This window comes from Lagenorhynchus albirostris, chromosome 17 (assembly GCF_949774975.1).
Source record: "Lagenorhynchus albirostris chromosome 17, mLagAlb1.1, whole genome shotgun sequence".
In the NCBI taxonomy this organism is placed as follows: domain Eukaryota; kingdom Metazoa; phylum Chordata; class Mammalia; order Artiodactyla; family Delphinidae; genus Lagenorhynchus; species Lagenorhynchus albirostris.
The window spans coordinates 32,393,482-32,415,806 of record NC_083111.1 but is presented as its reverse complement, the minus strand read 5'-3'; the positions used below and the strand labels follow the sequence as shown (position 1 = coordinate 32,415,806).

General features: G+C 41.7%; 1 protein-coding gene across 1 annotated transcript in view; it reads right to left on the bottom strand.

Moving 5' to 3' along the window:
* The window catches only part of LOC132507802 (centrosomal protein of 78 kDa-like), a 106,219-nt gene extending 85,709 nt beyond the window's left edge, over nt 1-20,510 (bottom strand). The window contains exon 1 of the mRNA XM_060127438.1: nt 20,075-20,510. Within this exon, the coding sequence (XP_059983421.1) occupies nt 20,075-20,429 (355 nt within the window). The 5' untranslated portion in view covers nt 20,430-20,510. The remainder of the gene's footprint in view (nt 1-20,074) is intronic.
* Between the last annotated feature and the right edge of the window lie 1,815 nt (nt 20,511-22,325).

Below are 22,325 nucleotides of genomic sequence, written 5' to 3'. Positions count from 1 at the left end.
CCCAGCAGTGAAAGCGCCAAGTTCTAACCACTGCACCACCAGGGAAGTCCCAAGACTTCTGTTTTAAATGACTTTTTTCCCACTCTAATTCATTCCTGGGATCAGTTTCATGTTTGAACATTAAACCAACCTTGCATTACTAGAATAAAGCTACTTTGATTGTGATATATGATTGTTTTACATACCATGGATACAGTTTGTGCTTCTGTTTACACATTTTGCATGCATGTTCAAAAGAGAAACTGGCCTGTGATTCTATTCTTGTAATATTCTTTTCAGTTTGGAGCTGAAGCTTATGTTGCCCTTATAAATATTTTGAGCAATATATACTTTTCTGTTTCCTGGAAGATTTTTATGTAAGATTACCAGTATTTCTTCCCTAAATATTTGGAACAATTTACTTGGAAAGCCATTTATCCCTGGAAATCATTTTCTGTAAAGGTACTTAATTATACAAACAACTTTTGCAGTAGATATAGGTTTTTGAGATATGTTTTCTTTCTTGGGTTAGTCTTGTTAGCTTGCATTTTTAAAGAATTTGTCATTTTCGATGAATTTTCAAATTTATAAATATGAAATTATCATAATTTTAACAGCTTTATTGGGATGTAATTTACATACCATAATTTCAACACTTTAATGTATACAATTCAGTGGTTCTCAGTGTAACCACTAAAAGACTTGTGTAAGCATCACAACAATCCAATTTTAGATTTCTGTCCCCCCACAAAAAACCCATTACACATGAACAAGCTTTTTTCAATCTCCTCAACCCTCTCAGCCCTAGGCAGCCACTCATCTACTTCCTGTCTCTACAGATTTGCTATTCTGGGCATTTCATATAAATGGGACCGTACAAAATGTGATCTTTTGTGAGTGGCTGCTTTTACTTTACATAATGCTTTCATGGTTCATCCATGTTGTAACATGGATCAATAGATCATTCCTTTCTATAGCTGAATGCTATTCTATTGTATGGATATTCCACATTTTGGTTATTCATTTATCCGGTTGTCATTCGAATTATTTCCACCTTTTGATTTTAGAAATAGGCTTCTATGAACATTCACGTACAAGCTTTTGTGCAGACATAAGTTTTTATTTCTCTTAGGTATATATTTAGTAGTGGAACTGCTGGGTCATAGGGTAACTCTATGTTTAACACTTGCAGGAACTCTCAAGCTGTTTTGTAAAATGGCCGCACCATTTTACATTCCCACCAGCAATGTATGTGGGGTTCAATCTCTTCTCTTACAGCCTAGCATGTCATCTATGCTGGAAAACGTTTCACATGTAGTTGAGCAGGATGAGTACTTTACTGTTTGGTTGAGTGTTCTGTAAACATTTATTAGGTCTTGTTAATTCATAGTCTCGTCCAACTCTTCTATATCGTTGTTGATCTTCTGCCTAACTGTTCTATCCATTATTGACTGTGGAGTACTGAAGCCTCTACCTAATGTTGTGCAATTATCTATTTCTTCCTTCAATTCTTCATGGATTTTGGTATTTTCTTCTTCGTGTATTTTGGTTTTACCTTATTCAGGGCAAATATGTTAAAGATTTTTGTATCTTCCCTCTCTTTATCATAAAATGTCCCTTTTCATATCTAGTAACCTTTTTGTTTGTTTTAAAGTCTATTTTTTCTGGTATTAGTATAGCCACTTCAGCAATGCTTACGGTTGCTATTTGCATGAGGTATATTTTTTCATCCTTTTACTTTGTACACATTAGACTTTTGAATCCAAGCAGTGTCTCCTATAGAAAACATTTTTTAATACCCAGTTCGACAATATCTGCCTTTTGATTGTATTGTTTAATTCATTTACATTTAGTTTTTATTATTGATATGGTAGGATTTATTTATGTCTATCATTTTACCTTTGGTTTTCTACATGTCTCATGTTTTTGCTTTTTTGTTATTGTTCCTCCATTTTCCTTTTATAGTAAGTAGATATTTCCTACTGTAACATGTAATTCCTTTAATGATTTTTAACCACATTGTTTGAGTAATGGCTGCACTAGGGCTTATGGAATACATCTCAGAATCTCTTCAGATTTTTACTAGGTTCATTCCAGATAGAAACAGAAACTGTACTTTTATAGAGCTGTATGCCTTCCCCTCTTTTTTGTTTTTATTACATTTATATATGTTACATACTTAACAACATATTATTATAATAATTACTTCTCACAAACTTATTTTTTCAAAGAGCTTAGAGAAGAAAGTTGAGCAAATAAATATTTTTGAGTTTGTCGGGTTAATCTATTTACCATTTCTGGTTCTCTTCCTTTCTTCCTGCGGATTCAGCTTATGATCTACTGTCATTTTTATTCTAACACAGCTTTGTTCTCACTGCCTTCGTTGTGCCATATCATCAAATATATGATTTTTTTTATGTTATATAGAGAACAATCCAAATATAGTCATATTGTTTAGGCACTTACTTTTTAAATTAGTTAAGAGAAGAAAGGAGAAGAAATTTGAAATTACAGTATCTTTTATAATTCCCTACACAACTGCTCTAGTCAGCATTCTTTGTTTTGTTTGTATGCCTTGAGTTACTGTCTGCTATCATTTGAAGAACTTCCACTAGTATTGCTTGTGAAGCCCGTCTGCTAACAATGAACTCACTCAGTTTCTCTTTCTGTTTCTGAGTTATGGTGAAGTATTGATGATAAGTTGTGGAGTGGTAGGAAAAACTAAAATGCGATGTGCTGTATGATGTATGTTTCACTGAAGTGTCTTGGTCAAATTCTAATGATTTATGATAGAAATCACATAAAGCAAGCATCACAATTCTCCAGGAATGTTCTGTAGAATGCTAATGTTAATGATGAATATGTGATCTCAAATCTTTCACTTGTATTGACTTTATCTCAATAATTCTTCTCCCAACAATGCCATAACTAGAGTTGAGTTCTAAAGTGTACCTTCCTCTTTTCCAATAGAAATGGTCCCACAATTTCAGAAAGTTCTCAGAGGTGAAAAAGTGCACACGGCGTTTATCACGTTCGCAAATGCCAATGAAAATGCGAAGGTAACACTGTCCAAAAGGCAATATTCTTCTGTGAGGGCACCCAACTTTAAACAAATACACATATTCTAAATACAGCTTAGATCTGTGACATGTTTTGGCCAATGAAGTGTGAGCAGACATGATGGCCTTCAATGAGCAGCAGAGGCCTTAAATGGGCTTGTGCAGTTGGGCTCACCTCTTATGTTTCAGTGAACTTTGTGAGAAGACAGGGCCTGGGAGCTGCGGCCTCACAGTTGGGCTCCAGAGGAACATGTGTGTTACAGACCTCAAACTGACCCAAAACACGGAGCAAAACCAGCCATCTAGACGTCTAAAAGAGAGCCACTGCAGCTAGCCAATAGGTCCAAGAAAAATAAATTCTTGTTTATGGAACTGAGTTTTGGGTCGATTTGTTCCAAAGCATTATCACAGCAAGAGCTGACTAACACAACATCCTCCAAATCATTGTTATGTAAATGGATGCCACCATGCCTACAAGTAAGGCAATTGTGTACTCAAATTGTGAGAGTCCTTGAACTCTTGGTGCCTCTCCAACACAATGTACATGGCTAAATTTCCACAAATAAGTTCACTAATATACCACAAAGATCTCCCTAAGCTTTTACTAAATGTAATGCAAAGTTCTTTCTTTTCATTTTCTGCTTCTACATAGTTAAAATGCTTTTATCAATGTAAAATGGCTCTTACCTTTTGGCTTCTGTCGTGAGAGTCTTTTGAACTCTGAAACACTGTAGGATATCACCTATAAATGGAATCTAAAACATACGACAATTGAACGAATATAACAAAAAAGAAGGAGAGTCACCGATATAGAGAACAAACTAATGGTTGCCAGTGCGGAGGGGGAGGAGGGGGCAATACAGGGGTGGGGAAGTGAGAGATGTAAACTACTGGGTGTACGACAGGCTCAAGGATGTATTGTACAACACAGGGAATATAGCCAATATTTTGTAATAACTGTAAATGTAAAGTAACCTTTAAAAAGGATATAAAATTTTTTTAAAAAAGAAATTCATACTTAAAATTCGAAACAATTTAAATGTCCATCAACAGGAAAATGCACATATAAATTATTGGATTTCCCTACATGGGAATCCTACGTAGCGAGGAAAGTACATGAACTAGACAGATCTTTACGTGTCAGCATGGATGAACCTAGCAAAGATAACACTAAATAAAGCAAGTAACAAGAGAAAACAAAATAGAATACGATATGCAGTTTAAGAGTACTTAAACATGTAGCCTACATAGAAAGACATCCATGCCAGTGATGGAGACCAAGTTCAGAAGAGTGGTTACCCAGGGTCAGCTGGGGAGTGGCTGTGCTTGGGAAAGTGGTCACACCAGAGACTCTTCAACAGGAATGGTAATGTTTCACTTCACACGCTGGCTGGAGCACGGAGGAGTGTCTGCGATGTTATAATGTGAGCACGCTGCATGTAAAACCCATTGCTGACCACATCTAGGGGAACTGATGCGTGGGAGCTGGTAGTGGGTGGAGCCATCCAGAAGGTGGTGGTAGAAGAGGAACGTTGTACACGTAACGCCTAAGGCCTGACCAGAGGACGACCACTGCTCTAGAAACTGGACACAAATCCAATTTCTACGGCCAATCTTAGAAGACAACCTGAGGCATATTTAAAATTTTAACACTTTATGTGCGCAAAAATACATTCAATTCAGGCAGCACAAAGCGGAAGAGGTGAGGAGCACTCCAGCCACAGGAGCTGCAGGGATGTTTATTTTAAAAGGGCAGAAGCAAAGCAAGGAAACGAGTGATTTGCTATGGCTTTAACGCCTAGTTGGTGGTTTGTGACTGGGTGTCCTCAGCGGTGTTCGTCACCCTGAGGCGCTGACAGGCTTAGATTTTGGTTGGTTTAAGTAGGCGGCCGCATCGCTAGAGCCACCGCAGGCTAACGGCCTCCTTGCAGGGTTAATTTACTAACACCAATTGTCTGAGTCCTTCCTCTTACTCAGTCACTTCACTTCCTACGCCTCAGTTTCTCTTCTCTAAAGTGGATATTCAGTAGTAAATTCTCTGTGGAGGTGTCAGGACAAAACAAAGTGATTATTAGGAACCACGATCATGTCCTGAATGCACGGAACACGTCACCGTTTGCCAACCACCGTGTCAAGTCAGCAGAAACGACAGAAATTAAGAGCTCTCCGCAGAAATTCACACACCCGTGCACCAGGTAAGGGACCACAGGCAGACGTTCACTCAGCCTTTCCTGCGTGCCTCAAGGAGTTCACGCTCTCTCCTGGGCGGGGCGAGCAGAGACACTTTGAGGGAGTTTAACTACTTTTAAAATGCGCTGATACAACCATGTCTCACTTTTGTTTGGATCAGTCAGCAAACGCTTTTTGGAAACCCCAAATTCTCCACACCTCCTACCTTTTGCGCTGCCGTAGTCTCGAAGCTGCCGACACCGCTCCTCAAGCCGCGTCGTCAGGGGAGGCGGGTCTGCGTGCGGACGCACGGCGAGCGCGCAGAAGTCTTCGAGCCCCGCCCCCACGGGCCCGCCCGGAGGCTTAAACCGCAACCCCGCGGCTCGGGAGGCAGTTGATGCCCGCGCCAACACCAGGCCGCGTGTGGGCTCCGGACCGCGGCATGGAGGCCCCGGCCTAGCTGGGGCCCGTGGCCCTATGTCTTCGGGCCGCAGCCGCCGGGCGGTGGGCGCCCGAGGGGCCGGGAGGCGAGCCGAAACCCACAGGCGTGTGTGGGCATCCTGTCTGCAGCCAGCGTCCCCGAGGCCGCGCTCAGGCCATGATCACTCGGTGAAGCTGCGCCCGGACAGCACGGCCGACTCCTTCTCGCGCTCTGAGGACCTGTGCGCGCTGCAGGACTCAGTGCCTCTGCCCTCCGTGTGGGCTTCCCTGAGGGAGGGCCTGCTGGACTTAACGCCGACTGCCTCCGCGGGTAGACTGGGCGCCGCTCCTGAGCACCCTCTGCCCCTGATCTGTATCCAGAGCTTCTTCCAGCCACGGCTTGTCGAGACAGGTTTGTACTTCCCGCTTCCACGGGCCCTCGTGTGGGCGCTGAGAAGCGGGGTTTTAAATGGTTAAAGGTGGAGGGTGGGCACTAGAACCGGTGCCCAGTGCCCGGGTGTGCGTGCACTAGACGGGGCGTGCGGCCTAGGACTCCTGCCAGCTCGGTGACCCCGGCCGAGTGCCTTAAGGCTTCAAGGTCTCAGTGTTCTCATCTGTAGCATGGGCTTAACAGGACCCAGCCTCCGTGGCGGTTACGAGGATGCACTGTGTTAATGCTTCTAGACTCTACAAAGTAGAACACTTAGCACAGTTTGGAGTATCGTTAATTGTTGCACAGATGTTACCTGGTCTATTGAATGACTTTGCCTGGTACACACCAAAGCGATTAGGAAATGGATATATCCCAGCTTCATTTCCTTTCCATTCAAACAGGGCTCGGGAAAAAAAATTTTTTTTCAATAGGTGTATCATATATAGTGGAAAGAGCACCGGTGTCAAGGCAGCTTAGGGTTTGAATTCCAGAGCTTATGCTCTCTGTGGCCTGGACAGGTTTCTTTTGCACTACAATCCACACACTTGTAAAATGACATTAAAAACCACTCTTTCTGTGGGTTCTTAGAATTAATTAAGCAGGTTATGTGTGTAAAGTATCCTGGCACTTGAATGAGTTGTCAGAACCAAGGGCTGCTGGAGACCATGCTTCTGCCCTAGGTAATCTTCCCTTCTACTGGGCAGCAAGTAAACACAAGCACAGGAGTCAGTGCTCTGGAAGAAGTGAGTTCTGCTGCTACAGAGCACAGAATCTCTTTTTTCTTTGATTTAATTTTTATTCTATATTGGAGGATAGTTGATTTACAATATTGTGTTAGTTTCAGGTGTACAGTAAAGTGATTCAGTTATACATATATCCATTCCTTTTCAGATTCTTTTCCCGTACACTTTGTTACAGGATATGGAGTAGAGGTCCCTGTGCTATGCAGTAGGTCCTTGTTGATTATTTTATATATAGTCGTGTGTATATGTTAATGCCAAACTCCTAATGTATCCCTCCCCGCCATCTTTCCCCTTTGCAGAGCACAGAAACTTGGAAGGGCAAGTTCAGGGTAGGATTCTTGGAGGAAGTGCCGTCCTTTCTAAGGATATGTAGAAGCTCCTGGGGTGGCAGGAGAGAGCAGTGTGTGTTGAAGTTTGAGAAATGTAAGAAAATATGGCAAAACTAATGTACAGGACTGGAACTCAGGGTTTGGGAAAGAAATGAGAGTCGATACTGAAAACTTAGTGGGGCCCAACAGAAAGGCGCCTTGTTTGTCCTGTCAGAAGTTTGGATGTTTATCCTGAAGGCTGCGGGAAACACCAAAGAACAGTGAAATGGAATTCTGGTTTAGAGGCTCACTTGGACCTCCATGTGGAAGGCAGTTGATTGGGTGCAGGGTGAATTGTAATCTAAGGGTCCCACTTAAGTTATAAAAGGTGGGACCGGGTTGTGCAGATCTGAGAGAGAATGGGTGAGGCCTGGTGACCAGTTAGAAAAGGGAGGGCAGCAAGCGTGGGTGACAGTTTACAGCTGCATCTTTTTGAGAGATACAGAGCACAGTAGAAAGGGATTGGGGGTGGCGAGAGGATCTTACTTCATCTTCAGTGCTTTAGAGGGGCCTGGTAGATAGGTCTGGGCCCAAGGTACAGATGTGGGCTTTTGGGAGGACAGGTGTTTGAAGGCATGGTAGAGACTTAGGTTATCCACAAGAATATCCAAAGAATCATAGGTCTGAGAGTTTTTTTAAGTGTGTATATTTGAGGATGTTTATAAGCTGAGAGAAAGTAGCCAACAGAGGAAGGGTGTTTTATGGGTTTTATTTTAAGTAATTTAGCATTTTGACATCCTCATAATGAAATTAAATCCAAAAGGAGATTTCTCTCCATGATCTCTTGAAATGGTCCTTGATCATCCACAATATTTCCCATCATCACAAAGGTGGTACCAAGGGCAGGGAACTCCAACATTATTAAAGTTTCATAAAGCAAAGTGAATTTTAAGAATATAATGTCCCCAAACTGATAAAGGACTTGACAGATAATTTCAAGGGAAGCATAAATTATTTTCTGTTTGTCAGGGGGCAAAAATATTTAGGTTGAGTTAATGAATGGTAGAGTTTTTGAGTGGAGAGTGTCCTTAAAATATTATGTAGATCTGTACTGTCAACAGATGCTAGCCACGTGGCGTTATTTATATTTAAACAAATTTAAAAATAAGATTAAAAATTCAGCTCCTCATTTGCATTTGCCATATTTCAAAGATGTTTATTATTAGCTCCATGTAGCTGTTGAATACTGCTTTACATAGTACAGATATAGAATATTTTCATTATCAACAAAAATTTTATTGAGCAATACTAAAATTATACCCAGATATGCACAGAGAAGGCAACCAAGTCTCAAGGAAATAATATAACTTCCCCAAGATCACACAGCTGTGTTTTTAAAGAAAAACAAAATGACACAAAGGAAATAGTAAAAGAGGCATTAAAGAAACCCAGTAAGTTTCTGGAGCAGTCAAAGTAGGGTTTAAAAGTGCATACTTAGCTGTTAGCAGGGTTGAAGCTCTTGACGGTTGGTAAGATGTACCTGCCTTAATTTGGACATTAGCATTTTATGCAATGAATTAAAAGCAAAAAATAATTTCAACGAATGGCTACCAGCTCCATATTTTTAGCCACTGCTGTGCTTCCAGGTTATGTTTATCACTTTCATGTACAGGGCACCACTGTGAAATGTGACGGTTTATCTGACCCCAGAGAAATCAAGAAATCTTGTGGGGGTTATGGCTATATTTGAAAAGGTTGATTTTTAAAGGCATCATGTAGACTGGCCCTGTTTTAAAAGGGATTCCTGCCATCAAATAATCAAAATGTAAACTGTCTTCTCACCTTGCAAAAGTCAAAGATAGCCCCTGCATCTTTATTATTTCGTTGAAATCCAAATATTATTTTTCCATTCTCTAACTTGTTTTCCTCACAGTGTGATCAACTATTGCCAAGGAAGGAAAGGTTAGATTTATCAGTCAAAGTTTGCTAAAGGCCCCCTAAGTAAGTGAACCCTCAGGAGAAACAATCGTCATGTATTCTTTTTCTGTTGTTTCAGTATCTTCGTAAAGAGTCATTTCAATATGTTTGGTTCTGTAGCAGAGGTTCTGTGAAGTGCTTATCTTCATCAGAAGTGCAGAAAGCCTGCGAGTCTGTGGGTAAAGATGGGTAAGGAGAGAGAGGGAAGGAGGCTAGAGAGAGGCTCAGTGCTGAGATAAGGACAGTGTTCTAAAGCCTCCTGGGGGTGAGGCTGGGGTGCACAAACACCCACGACTAATCTAGACAGAAACTGAATCATCAAGGGGACGACCACTGTGAAGTCATGTGGTCACCTCTCCCTCTAGAAATAAATATTGCTCTCAGTAAGTCTCCCCCCGCCCCAGAAGAGCATTAGGAAGGTCTGGAGAGGGGGATTATTGGCAGAAATGGAAAAAGCAGGTTGAAGCTATTAGCCTGGAGCAGAGAGCCCAAGAAACCCAAGCCAGTAGATGGAAGGCAGACTTTTCATGGAAGTCTCCAAGCCCACGTCAAGTTCTGGGACCACCAAGTACAAGTCAAAGAGTGCTCATTAAACCCCTTTGGGCCCCCACGGGAGTGGAGGAAGGCTGGACAGAGAGGGAGAAGGGGCCATTGAAGGTACAGTATATACTATGGGATTTAACTCCTCAAAGGCCTCCCAGTAGCTTCAGATCTGCTCAAGAATCCTTCATGTCCTGCTGGTTTGCAGTGAGTGGCTCACAGCTTCAAGGCCTCCTCTGCCAGATGGAGAACTATTTCAAACATCCTGCCTCTATTTTGTACTCTAGCAATGCAGACAGGAAACGTGACCCCATTTTTAGGTTCTAAAGAGAAATTCTAAGTACCTGAAAGACTGAGGAACATGGTGGCTTTTATTTAAGATGTGGAGATAGAGAGCACATACCTGGACTTGGGCCTGCAGCAGCACAGAATTGCACCAGGAGTTCCCTTTATTTTCTCTCGCATCTCTGTTCCTCCTTTTCTCTCTGCTGGATTAGCCATGGGGACTCCAAGTTCTTTCTTGTGTGGTCCTGGTACCAAGATTCTCCTGGGAATTATAAAGCGATTCACCTTCTACATCGAGCACTTCTTATTTTTTCCCCAGCAACACAAGTCATCCTTAAGAGGGGTCAGGGTGCTAGCTCTTAAATATATTTTAGGCATCCCTTTGTACATTAAATTCTCTTTCTTGGAGACTGCTCCTGACATGGTGTTCACCGTGCTCCCAGCTGGCCTCCTGAAGTTCTGCCCTACCTTCCCCAACAGGTACAGTTCAGGAGCTAGCTGCCTACCTCAGGGTGATAGGTTATCTTCTAGTTGCTTTATTCCTTTCCCTTTTATATTTAGAGAGTATAACTGGAATACATAAACTTCTCTATGACCACAGCTTTATTTGCAACCCACAGGTTTTGTTATGGCATATTTTCATTATCATTGAATTAATAAAATTCTAATTCCCATTGCAACTTTATCTTTGACCTACATAATGATCAGAAGTATGTTTTTAATATCCAACTATTTGGTAAAATATTGGTTATATAGGTTTAAATTTCTTGCTTATTCAGAGTCTTGTGTTATAACCAGAATATAGTCAATTTGATAAATGTGCCATGTGCACCTAAAAATTTCTGCATAATATATATATTCCATCATTGTTGGTGCGGTGTTTTATGTAAATTTAGGCCAAAGTTTTTCATGATGGTATTCAGATCTTCTATAATCTGCTGATTTGTTGTTGTGGTTCTATGTTTCTGATCTAGGTAATTTAGATTTTTCTATTTCTACTTAGATTTTTGGAATTTCCCTTCATATATTGCATTGAGGTTTAGATTTATAATATATTCCTTGTAAAGTAACAGTGGGTTTTATTATCCTGCCTTATCGCCAGTGATACTTTTTGCTTTCAAATCTATGTTAACATTAAAAAATCTTCTTCAATTTTACTTATTGTTGTTATGACATAACTTTTGAATCCTTTCATTTTCAATCTGACTCTTGTCTTTTGTAGGTGGCATAGAATTATGTTTTTTGTTTGTTTCAATAATCCTTGTCCTTTAATTTGAGTATTTACAGTTAATGTATTTTCTTACAGACCGTTTACTCCTTGTTTACTCTTTGTCCCACCTTGTTATGTTCCTTTTGCTCTTATTTCTTCCTTTGAGATTTCTTCAAATTCCATTTTCCCTTATATTAGCTTGTTAATTTTACACAAGTAGCAGTTACACATGTACCATGACTTATTAGCTCTTTTACTGCTTCTCAAGCAATGCTGAGATCTTAAATTTCTTTTACTACTTTTTCTTCTTCCATTTGTTTTAATGCATTCTAATTTTTGATATATTTTATTATTACTCTTTTGTGCTGTTAGATTTTATTTAGGTTTATCCACTTATTTCCGTGATAACTCGGGGTCATCAGTTCAACGTTTGCATGAATAATGCAAATGGAAACAAGACAGGCATGCTTACTGAAACTGAAAATGACTTGGCACTGGCTGGAATAACTGATGAGAGAGCAAGAGAAAAACAAAAATGAAAACAAACCGTGATCAAGAAACAATCAGTCAAGGTCTGACTTTCTGTACTTAGTTTCAAAAAGAGATACCACAAATCCCAGCGGGAGACTCCAGCATCATTAGCTGTCTTTCTCCTTTGTTTCCACCTTCCTTTCCTTTTCCTTCTACCCTAGATTGTTCCAGGAAGTGTTTATAGCTCCTTGCAAGACACATTCTAATACTTGCTTTCTCTCACACAAACTTCACAATATGTCCATGTGATAAATTGTGTGGAGGTAAAAGACAATTCATCACAGGCACATCTCCTATGAAAATAAAATTAGAAACTAGCTTCTAAACATGCAGAGAGAAGGGCGTGGTGTCAGGCACTAATTTCCTTGCGAATTCCTCTCCATGTCTAATAGACGTTCTTCTTTACCAAGATCCGTTTTTATTGGTGTCCTATTCCAGACTGCTCCACTCCGCCCATCCTCATCCTGTAAAAATACATTCACACTCTTTTGTGACCCTACTCATTTGACCATTAAATAGTCAATCATAGAACTGTCGGAATTAAATATAGAGTGAAATTAAAATACTGGAGTCACTTGGAGGGTTTAAGCAGCTCCACCAGAAAATACTGGGCATGGATTTAAAAGAGGCTGCATGGGACTTGCTCTTGTCCAAGTTCTTTCTCAAGAAGTATCTGAAATAGGCCTAAATTCAGAGTTAATCAAACTGGCCTTCTCTCTCAGGTGGACTGGAATTCATTGCTCTTTCCCCTCAACTCCCTGATGTCAGTGGCACTTTCCGGAGAGGAAGTGGACTTCTCTGCCTACTGCAGAAGCGCAGTTCCCCCGGGCCCACTCCCTGTCTGAATGCCACACTTGAGGCCAGATGCCAGCCTTCCTAGAACATTTGTGGTCTCTTTCAGTTTCCGACCTGCTCAGATTGAGTCCCTGTAGACTCTTCCTCAGCTTGAAACCTGATCTTCCACCCCTCCCCTGACCTTGATGGTTACCTTCCTACTTTAGGCCTCAGGTGCTTTAGCTATAAAATGATATAGTTGCCCTTAATTCTAAAGTCTTCCTTCTAAAGCGCTACAATGTGGTGGCTCCTTGAAAATGTTTCTCTTTGCTGGTTTTAATTTTGTAGAGAATTAAAACCCCAGCCACTCTAAAAGACAGTAAGTTACATTGGATAAGGAAAGTGTGCGTTTGTAGTTAGATTAACAGGGATGGAAGATGACTTAATATGTTTTAAGATACTCATGATCCGTTCTCGTGCGAGTCGGGGGAAGAAGGGGAAGAGAGTTAATAAAATACCAAACGATTGTGACAAATTAAGTTTACCAACATGTAGCTGATTAGTTACTACTTGAATAAGCCACACAAATCCAATCCAAGTTGTCCTTTATTTTTCTAAGAAGGATCCCAGTGAACTGAGTCCCATGTTCAGTGACTCCACGTTCAATGGCTTAGTCTTTAAAAACTGTTATGTTGCTGGAAGAAGAAATATTGCCCATCAGTCCTAACTGATGTTAAGCTATCATGCACATTTGAAATAAATTTATTACTTTGCCTGATCTCAGTGTAATACATTCCAAAGGGGCAAAGAGCACACGAAAAGTTATGGAGTCTCCATCTTCTACACTGAATTGTGGAATAAATTACATATTATTTGGCCGTGAAATTCACAAGCCATAGAAACCACGCCATTAGCAATGTATACAGTGGTAAACAGCAGGTAATGAGAATGATATAAAACCAAACAGACTGTGTATGTCGGCACTGCTGCCAATAAAACAATCATTAAATGCATTCATATGCATCTATGCTAGGTAAGCTCTTTAGGGCAATTGCTATGAGTTCTACATACCTGTCAGGACATTATATATAGCCCACTTTCTATGGCGTTTATTCAAAGACTCTGAGAAAGGGTTACTCTGGGTAAATTCAGACCTTTTCTCAATATAGAATTTGGTCAACATGCATTCTGAACAGCAAAATTTCACAGTATTTTCCTACACTAATTGCCACCTCAGCAAATGCAGGATTAAGTATAATGGATTATAAGAAGTTAGAAAGGAAAGATGGAAGAAAAGAAGGAAGGTAGAAAAAAGGTGGGTATGGAGTACTTCAACATTTATGTAAAGAGTAGACCTAAAACTAACCTGAGGTTTCCCTGAACTATTAGCATACGCTATAGAAACTTAAATGAAAAAATAAAAAAAACCCAGCAAGGGAAACTCAAAGATTCTTTGTTTTTTCACTTTACTGCATATACACGTCCATCTTAAACAATCTATATGCTTATACCCAATAAGAGAGCATTGTTTTGCAAGGCTATTTGGGTTCTATCAGTATGTAAAGGTCGGACAACTCAACTTTAGCAGAGTTAGGCTTCAGGTGAATAATTGCTTCTTTCAGGTTGCGAGCATTTGAATTTTCCAGAAATGTTTCCCAAAATATGAAAACTAAAAGAAGGGTCCTAGGACAGCGTCCTTTAGAAGTTTTATATAGTATCAAGGCTTTTGGAGGAAGAGAATCCTTGTCGATTATCAACACAATGATTCCAAGCAGGTCTATTTTTGCTGAGAATATTATATAACAGAACCCACTTCACCTCCATTATACTGACAATGATCTTCCTTACTTCAACCTTGTGCTTCTTAGTCAAGTTGAAAATACTGAGCCAAGAACAGACAGTGACAATGCCAGAGACTCAGATGTACCTATAGGTGCCTTCAGACAACATCAGCCACCCAGGCTAAAGTCCTGGTTTAAAACATCCCAACATGAATGCATCTCAAAAACCATATGCTGAGCAAGTGAAGCCAGATCAAAAGGGCACCTACTGTATTATTCAACTTACATGAGATTCTAAACTGGGCAAAAGTCATCTCTAAAGATAAAAAACAGATCCGTGGTTGCCTTGGGGTGGGAGATGGGGATACTTTTGCAAAAGCCTAGGAGGAAACTTTCTAGGGTTTTAGAATTGTTATCTATCTTTATGGGGGTGGTAGTTAAACAAATGTATACATTAATTAAAAGTCACTGAACCGTTGACTAAAAATGTCTGCATTTTATTGTATGTAAATGATACCTTAATAAGGTTGATTGCAAAATGAACCAAAACCAAAACAAAGCAGAAGAAAAACCTCTCAAGACCTCAAAGGAAATACACTGTTTTCTTCCAGGGTACCAGATTGGAAATGAGGCATTGGTCTGTTCTACCCTCAGATTATCCCTAGGATTATCTAGTCTATTTTAAAGCACTAGAGTCCCCTATCAGGAAAACTCACCCCATGTTTAATTACTTTGATTTCTTCTGTGCCTCTTCTCCCAACACAGTGAAGCCATTCACGGAAGGAAAACCAGCTTTTTCCAACTTTGTATCACCACATATTCTTTCCAACGCTATTATTTATGGAATGGAATTTGGCTACACTTTGTAAAAATCTAGTTTTTGGGCCTTACAAATCTTAACAGTTAACCTATTGCCTCCACTGGAATTTGGAAAAAAATTATTTTGAAAAGGAATAGCTGAGACTTGACATTTTTTTGTGTGTGTGATTTTCTGTTCCCCTAAGAGAGAAGTGAGTAGGAATGAGAAACACATACATAAAGAAAAATAAATTATCTTGCTGCCTTTGCATGGTTATAATTTATAGGAGGCCCTTTTCAACAATAATCTATTATCAGAATCAATAAAATATAATCTCCATGAAGGCCAGGCCAGGATATTTGTCTCTTTTTCAGCAGATTGCAATACAAACCACATTCATGGATATGCTTCTTGATGATCTTTGTAATACTGGAACAGTTGCCCATTTCCTCATGCCTCTTCACCTTAACTTCAACCTGGTTTTTCACCAATGACCTCACAGTTCCTTCTCTATCACTTGGTTGTGGGCCTCTTTTCCAACTCCAACTCCAACTCGCATTTCACTCTGGCACCAAAGGAAGACTCACACCTTCCTGCTTTTTAGTCATACCTCAAGGTCATTACCATATTGTGATCAATATGAAGAAGAATAGCCAGACAATTGTTATTTCAGAGCCATCTGACAGTTTGTAGCTCTAAAAATTAACTAAGGACCGCATTTGTCAAAAACATCCTAGTTTAAGATTTTGGTAATACAGCAACAGTCATTCCGAAGTCATTTATGACAATCAGTGTGGGAAGCACCCTCCTTCAGGAAGATCCTTTGCCATACAATACTCTTTCCCTGTCTGGTAATAAGGAAGCATGGCTGTAGAAAGTAACCTTTTGTGGAAAGAAATACTTGGCTTCGAGAAGGCTTGAAGTTCATACATTTTTCTTGAATTAGATTCCCCATTAATTACTTTATCCACAAAGAGGTAATTATCAGAGTTATGTAAGCAATTAAGGAGATGCTACTCCACATTCTTTCAGCTTGTTGACCTTTCTCACTTTATTTCATGTGGCTATCTGAAACATCAGTGATTTACATGCCTTTCTTTTTTTTTTTTAACAGATTTCTGTGTGTGTGTGTGTCCCCATGATGAAAACATCATTAAAGTAAAATATCATGAATAGACTCTTAAGAAGCAGAGTCTACTGAAAGTCCTGGAAAATATGAAAGCACTAATATTCATGGACAGCTCTACACTCTGAAAGTTACTCCAAATTTTGTTGATCTCTCTTTTGTCTAGGAGTTTTTCAAATTTTCTACCATGATCATTTGTTAGTTTTATAATTACATAATAAAGGCGTTACATCATACAATCTTTTGTTATCCATTGCAGTTTTAAAACTATTCCTTTCCTTGTCCTCAGCAGATATGTCATAGATTATTAGTACACAAGCAAAGACTTTCAACGTAACAGTACTTTATAGTGAGAAGAACTACACTGAGCTATCTCTATCCTAAGACAATGCACTAGGAAAGCACTAGGAATTCTTAAGCACTAGGAATACAGAGACGATCAAGGGGCAAGTTCCTTGCCTTCGAGTATACATGATCATTATAGCAAATGCTTAAATAGCACTTAGTATGTAACTCACCACAGCAGTCTTATTATCCTCCTTTTTAATAGGTGAGCAGAGGAAGCCACAGGGAAGTCATAGGGTAAAGCCAGAATTTGAACCTAGGTAGACTAGTACACTCTCCACGGCTTTAACTACTACATTAAAATATATATATATATATATATAACTCCAAGTATTCCAAAGTTACAAAACACTTATCTACCAAAACTCAAAAAGGAGCACACAAACTTGCATAGAAAATAAACATGTGGGCTTCCCTTGTGGCGCAGTGGTTGAGAGTCTGCCTGCCGATGCAGGGGACACGGGTTCGTGCCCCAGTCGGGGAAGATCCCACATGCCGCGGAGTGGCTAGGCCCGTGAGCCATGGCCGCTGAGCCTGCGCGTCCGGAGCCTGTGCTCCTCAACGGGAGAGGCCGCAACAGTGAGAGGCCCGCATACCGCAAAGAAGAAAATAAACATGTAAAAGTTCATAAATAAACCACAATATAACCTGCTCCACATAATATACTGACTGCAGTGTCCTGGGCCTCTCCCATCCTTAGGTAGCCGGAAATTACAACAAAATAATACTTTTCACCTTTGGAAGCCACACCATCTCTCATACCAACCAACCAATTACTTCCTTAGAATTGGAAATTAACCTGAATATCATAAAATATATATATTTAGCATTACTGATGTAGAATCTTTGTTTAAAGACAATAACTTCAATAGCAGAGGGAACGTTACCATTGCAGGCTTCCGATAACCTCTATATTTCTCAGATTTCATGCTAAATCATAAAATGCCATATTGTGTCTGAAGCTATTTTTTCAATAGTCCATTTTCCTAAATGGACGAGCAAAGCCGTAAATACTGAGGAACATTTTGGCTCCCAAATCCTAAAGCCATTCTGATTATGCCTGGGTGATCATGGGGACGTCATCGGGACTACCAGAGGACTGGCTGAAATACCAGTGTTCTGGCCAGCTTAATTAGAAATTATACAGAATCCAATTTTATTTTTTTGTTAAGTAATTCCTATGAGGCTTTTAGGATGTCAGTGTAAAGTCCTTTCATGTGTAATCTTTATCCATTAGATAGGGAACAATGCCAATCCCCGTCATAAATACTTTCACAACCTGACACTGAAAATCCATTGCAGGGCATAGGACCTGCAAATAGGATGTGAATCACACACATCCACTCATTCAGACAATCCACAAATATTCATTTTTAAGTCTACTATATGCCAATAATGTACCGGCCTCTCAGATGCTAAACCATGCTGAATGCTGAAACAGACATACTCAGTTCGGGCCCTCCTGGAACTTATTACCTACAGAAGTGCCTTCACTGTAAATGGTCAGGTCTCAGCCAATGCTATTATCATCAGCAGGTGACCAAAGGATAGAGCTTGCTTCCCTTCAGAGGTACAAAACAGTTCTTACACCTGAATGGGATGCAAAGAATCATCTGACTTCTTTTCACCAGGGGATGAATTGAACTGTCCTTGCAGAAGAGATAACATAAGGTGTGAACCCCAGATCCTAGAAACGGGCCAGGCACATGATAAGTGTTCAGCTTTTCAAAAACAAATGAACAATCACTTCCTCTCCTAGATCTTTACACCCTTCCTCTGTTGGCTACTTTCTCTCAGCTTATAAACATCCTCAAATATACACACTTAAAAAAACTCTCAGACCTATGATTCTTTGGATATTCTTGTGGATAACCTAAGTCTCTACCATGCCTTCAAACACCTGTCCTCCCAAAAGCCCACATCTGTACCTTGGGCCCAGACCTATCTACCAGGCCCCTCTAAAGCACTGAAGATGAAGTAAGATCCTCTCGCCACCCCCAATCCCTTTCTACTGTGCTCTGTATCTCTCAAAAAGATGCAGCTGTAAACTGTCACCCACGCTTGCTGCCCTCCCTTTTCTAACTGGTCACCAGGCCTCACCCATTCTCTCTCAGATCTGCACAACCCGGTCCCACCTTTTATAACTTAAGTGGGACCCTTAGATTACAATTCACCCTGCACCCAATCAACTGCCTTCCACATGGAGGTCCAAGTGAGCCTCTAAACCAGAATTCCATTTCACTGTTCTTTGGTGTTTCCCGCAGCCTTCAGGATAAACATCCAAACTTCTGACAGGACAAACAAGGCGCCTTTCTGTTGGGCCCCACTAAGTTTTCAGTATCGACTCTCATTTCTTTCCCAAACCCTGAGTTCCAGTCCTGTACATTAGTTTTGCCATATTTTCTTACATTTCTCAAACTTCAACACACACTGCTCTCTCCTGCCACCCCAGGAGCTTCTACATATCCTTAGAAAGGACGGCACTTCCTCCAAGAATCCTACCCTGAACTTGCCCTTCCAAGTTTCTGTGCTCTGCAAAGGGGAAAGATGGCGGGGAGGGATACATTAGGAGTTTGGCATTAACATATACACACGACTATATATAAAATAATCAACAAGGACCTACTGCATAGCACAGGGACCTCTACTCCATATCCTGTAACAAAGTGTACGGGAAAAGAATCTGAAAAGGAATGGATATATGTATAACTGAATCACTTTACTGTACACCTGAAACTAACACAATATTGTAAATCAACTATCCTCCAATATAGAATAAAAATTAAATCAAAGAAAAAAGAGATTCTGTGCTCTGTAGCAGCAGAACTCACTTCTTCCAGAGCACTGACTCCTGTGCTTGTGTTTACTTGCTGCCCAGTAGAAGGGAAGATTACCTAGGGCAGAAGCATGGTCTCCAGCAGCCCTTGGTTCTGACAACTCATTCAAGTGCCAGGATACTTTACACACATAACCTGCTTAATTAATTCTAAGAACCCACAGAAAGAGTGGTTTTTAATGTCATTTTACAAGTGTGTGGATTGTAGTGCAAAAGAAACCTGTCCAGGCCACAGAGAGCATAAGCTCTGGAATTCAAACCCTAAGCTGCCTTGACACCGGTGCTCTTTCCACTATATATGATACACCTATTGAAAAAAAATTTTTTTTCCCGAGCCCTGTTTGAATGGAAAGGAAATGAAGCTGGGATATATCCATTTCCTAATCGCTTTGGTGTGTACCAGGCAAAGTCATTCAACAGACCAGGTAACATCTGTGCAACAATTAACGATACTCCAAACTGTGCTAAGTGTTCTACTTTGTAGAGTCTAGAAGCATTAACACAGTGCATCCTCGTAACCGCCACGGAGGCTGGGTCCTGTTAAGCCCATGCTACAGATGAGAACACTGAGACCTTGAAGCCTTAAGGCACTCGGCCGGGGTCACCGAGCTGGCAGGAGTCCTAGGCCGCACGCCCCGTCTAGTGCACGCACACCCGGGCACTGGGCACCGGTTCTAGTGCCCACCCTCCACCTTTAACCATTTAAAACCCCGCTTCTCAGCGCCCACACGAGGGCCCGTGGAAGCGGGAAGTACAAACCTGTCTCGACAAGCCGTGGCTGGAAGAAGCTCTGGATACAGATCAGGGGCAGAGGGTGCTCAGGAGCGGCGCCCAGTCTACCCGCGGAGGCAGTCGGCGTTAAGTCCAGCAGGCCCTCCCTCAGGGAAGCCCACACGGAGGGCAGAGGCACTGAGTCCTGCAGCGCGCACAGGTCCTCAGAGCGCGAGAAGGAGTCGGCCGTGCTGTCCGGGCGCAGCTTCACCGAGTGATCATGGCCTGAGCGCGGCCTCGGGGACGCTGGCTGCAGACAGGATGCCCACACACGCCTGTGGGTTTCGGCTCGCCTCCCGGCCCCTCGGGCGCCCACCGCCCGGCGGCTGCGGCCCGAAGACATAGGGCCACGGGCCCCAGCTAGGCCGGGGCCTCCATGCCGCGGTCCGGAGCCCACACGCGGCCTGGTGTTGGCGCGGGCATCAACTGCCTCCCGAGCCGCGGGGTTGCGGTTTAAGCCTCCGGGCGGGCCCGTGGGGGCGGGGCTCGAAGACTTCTGCGCGCTCGCCGTGCGTCCGCACGCAGACCCGCCTCCCCTGACGACGCGGCTTGAGGAGCGGTGTCGGCAGCTTCGAGACTACGGCAGCGCAAAAGGTAGGAGGTGTGGAGAATTTGGGGTTTCCAAAAAGCGTTTGCTGACTGATCCAAACAAAAGTGAGACATGGTTGTATCAGCGCATTTTAAAAGTAGTTAAACTCCCTCAAAGTGTCTCTGCTCGCCCCGCCCAGGAGAGAGCGTGAACTCCTTGAGGCACGCAGGAAAGGCTGAGTGAACGTCTGCCTGTGGTCCCTTACCTGGTGCACGGGTGTGTGAATTTCTGCGGAGAGCTCTTAATTTCTGTCGTTTCTGCTGACTTGACACGGTGGTTGGCAAACGGTGACGTGTTCCGTGCATTCAGGACATGATCGTGGTTCCTAATAATCACTTTGTTTTGTCCTGACACCTCCACAGAGAATTTACTACTGAATATCCACTTTAGAGAAGAGAAACTGAGGCGTAGGAAGTGAAGTGACTGAGTAAGAGGAAGGACTCAGACAATTGGTGTTAGTAAATTAACCCTGCAAGGAGGCCGTTAGCCTGCGGTGGCTCTAGCGATGCGGCCGCCTACTTAAACCAACCAAAATCTAAGCCTGTCAGCGCCTCAGGGTGACGAACACCGCTGAGGACACCCAGTCACAAACCACCAACTAGGCGTTAAAGCCATAGCAAATCACTCGTTTCCTTGCTTTGCTTCTGCCCTTTTAAAATAAACATCCCTGCAGCTCCTGTGGCTGGAGTGCTCCTCACCTCTTCCGCTTTGTGCTGCCTGAATTGAATGTATTTTTGCGCACATAAAGTGTTAAAATTTTAAATATGCCTCAGGTTGTCTTCTAAGATTGGCCGTAGAAATTGGATTTGTGTCCAGTTTCTAGAGCAGTGGTCGTCCTCTGGTCAGGCCTTAGGCGTTACGTGTACAACGTTCCTCTTCTACCACCACCTTCTGGATGGCTCCACCCACTACCAGCTCCCACGCATCAGTTCCCCTAGATGTGGTCAGCAATGGGTTTTACATGCAGCGTGCTCACATTATAACATCGCAGACACTCCTCCGTGCTCCAGCCAGCGTGTGAAGTGAAACATTACCATTCCTGTTGAAGAGTCTCTGGTGTGACCACTTTCCCAAGCACAGCCACTCCCCAGCTGACCCTGGGTAACCACTCTTCTGAACTTGGTCTCCATCACTGGCATGGATGTCTTTCTATGTAGGCTACATGTTTAAGTACTCTTAAACTGCATATCGTATTCTATTTTGTTTTCTCTTGTTACTTGCTTTATTTAGTGTTATCTTTGCTAGGTTCATCCATGCTGACACGTAAAGATCTGTCTAGTTCATGTACTTTCCTCGCTACGTAGGATTCCCATGTAGGGAAATCCAATAATTTATATGTGCATTTTCCTGTTGATGGACATTTAAATTGTTTCGAATTTTAAGTATGAATTTCTTTTTTAAAAAAATTTTATATCCTTTTTAAAGGTTACTTTACATTTACAGTTATTACAAAATATTGGCTATATTCCCTGTGTTGTACAATACATCCTTGAGCCTGTCGTACACCCAGTAGTTTACATCTCTCACTTCCCCACCCCTGTATTGCCCCCTCCTCCCCCTCCGCACTGGCAACCATTAGTTTGTTCTCTATATCGGTGACTCTCCTTCTTTTTTGTTATATTCGTTCAATTGTTGTATGTTTTAGATTCC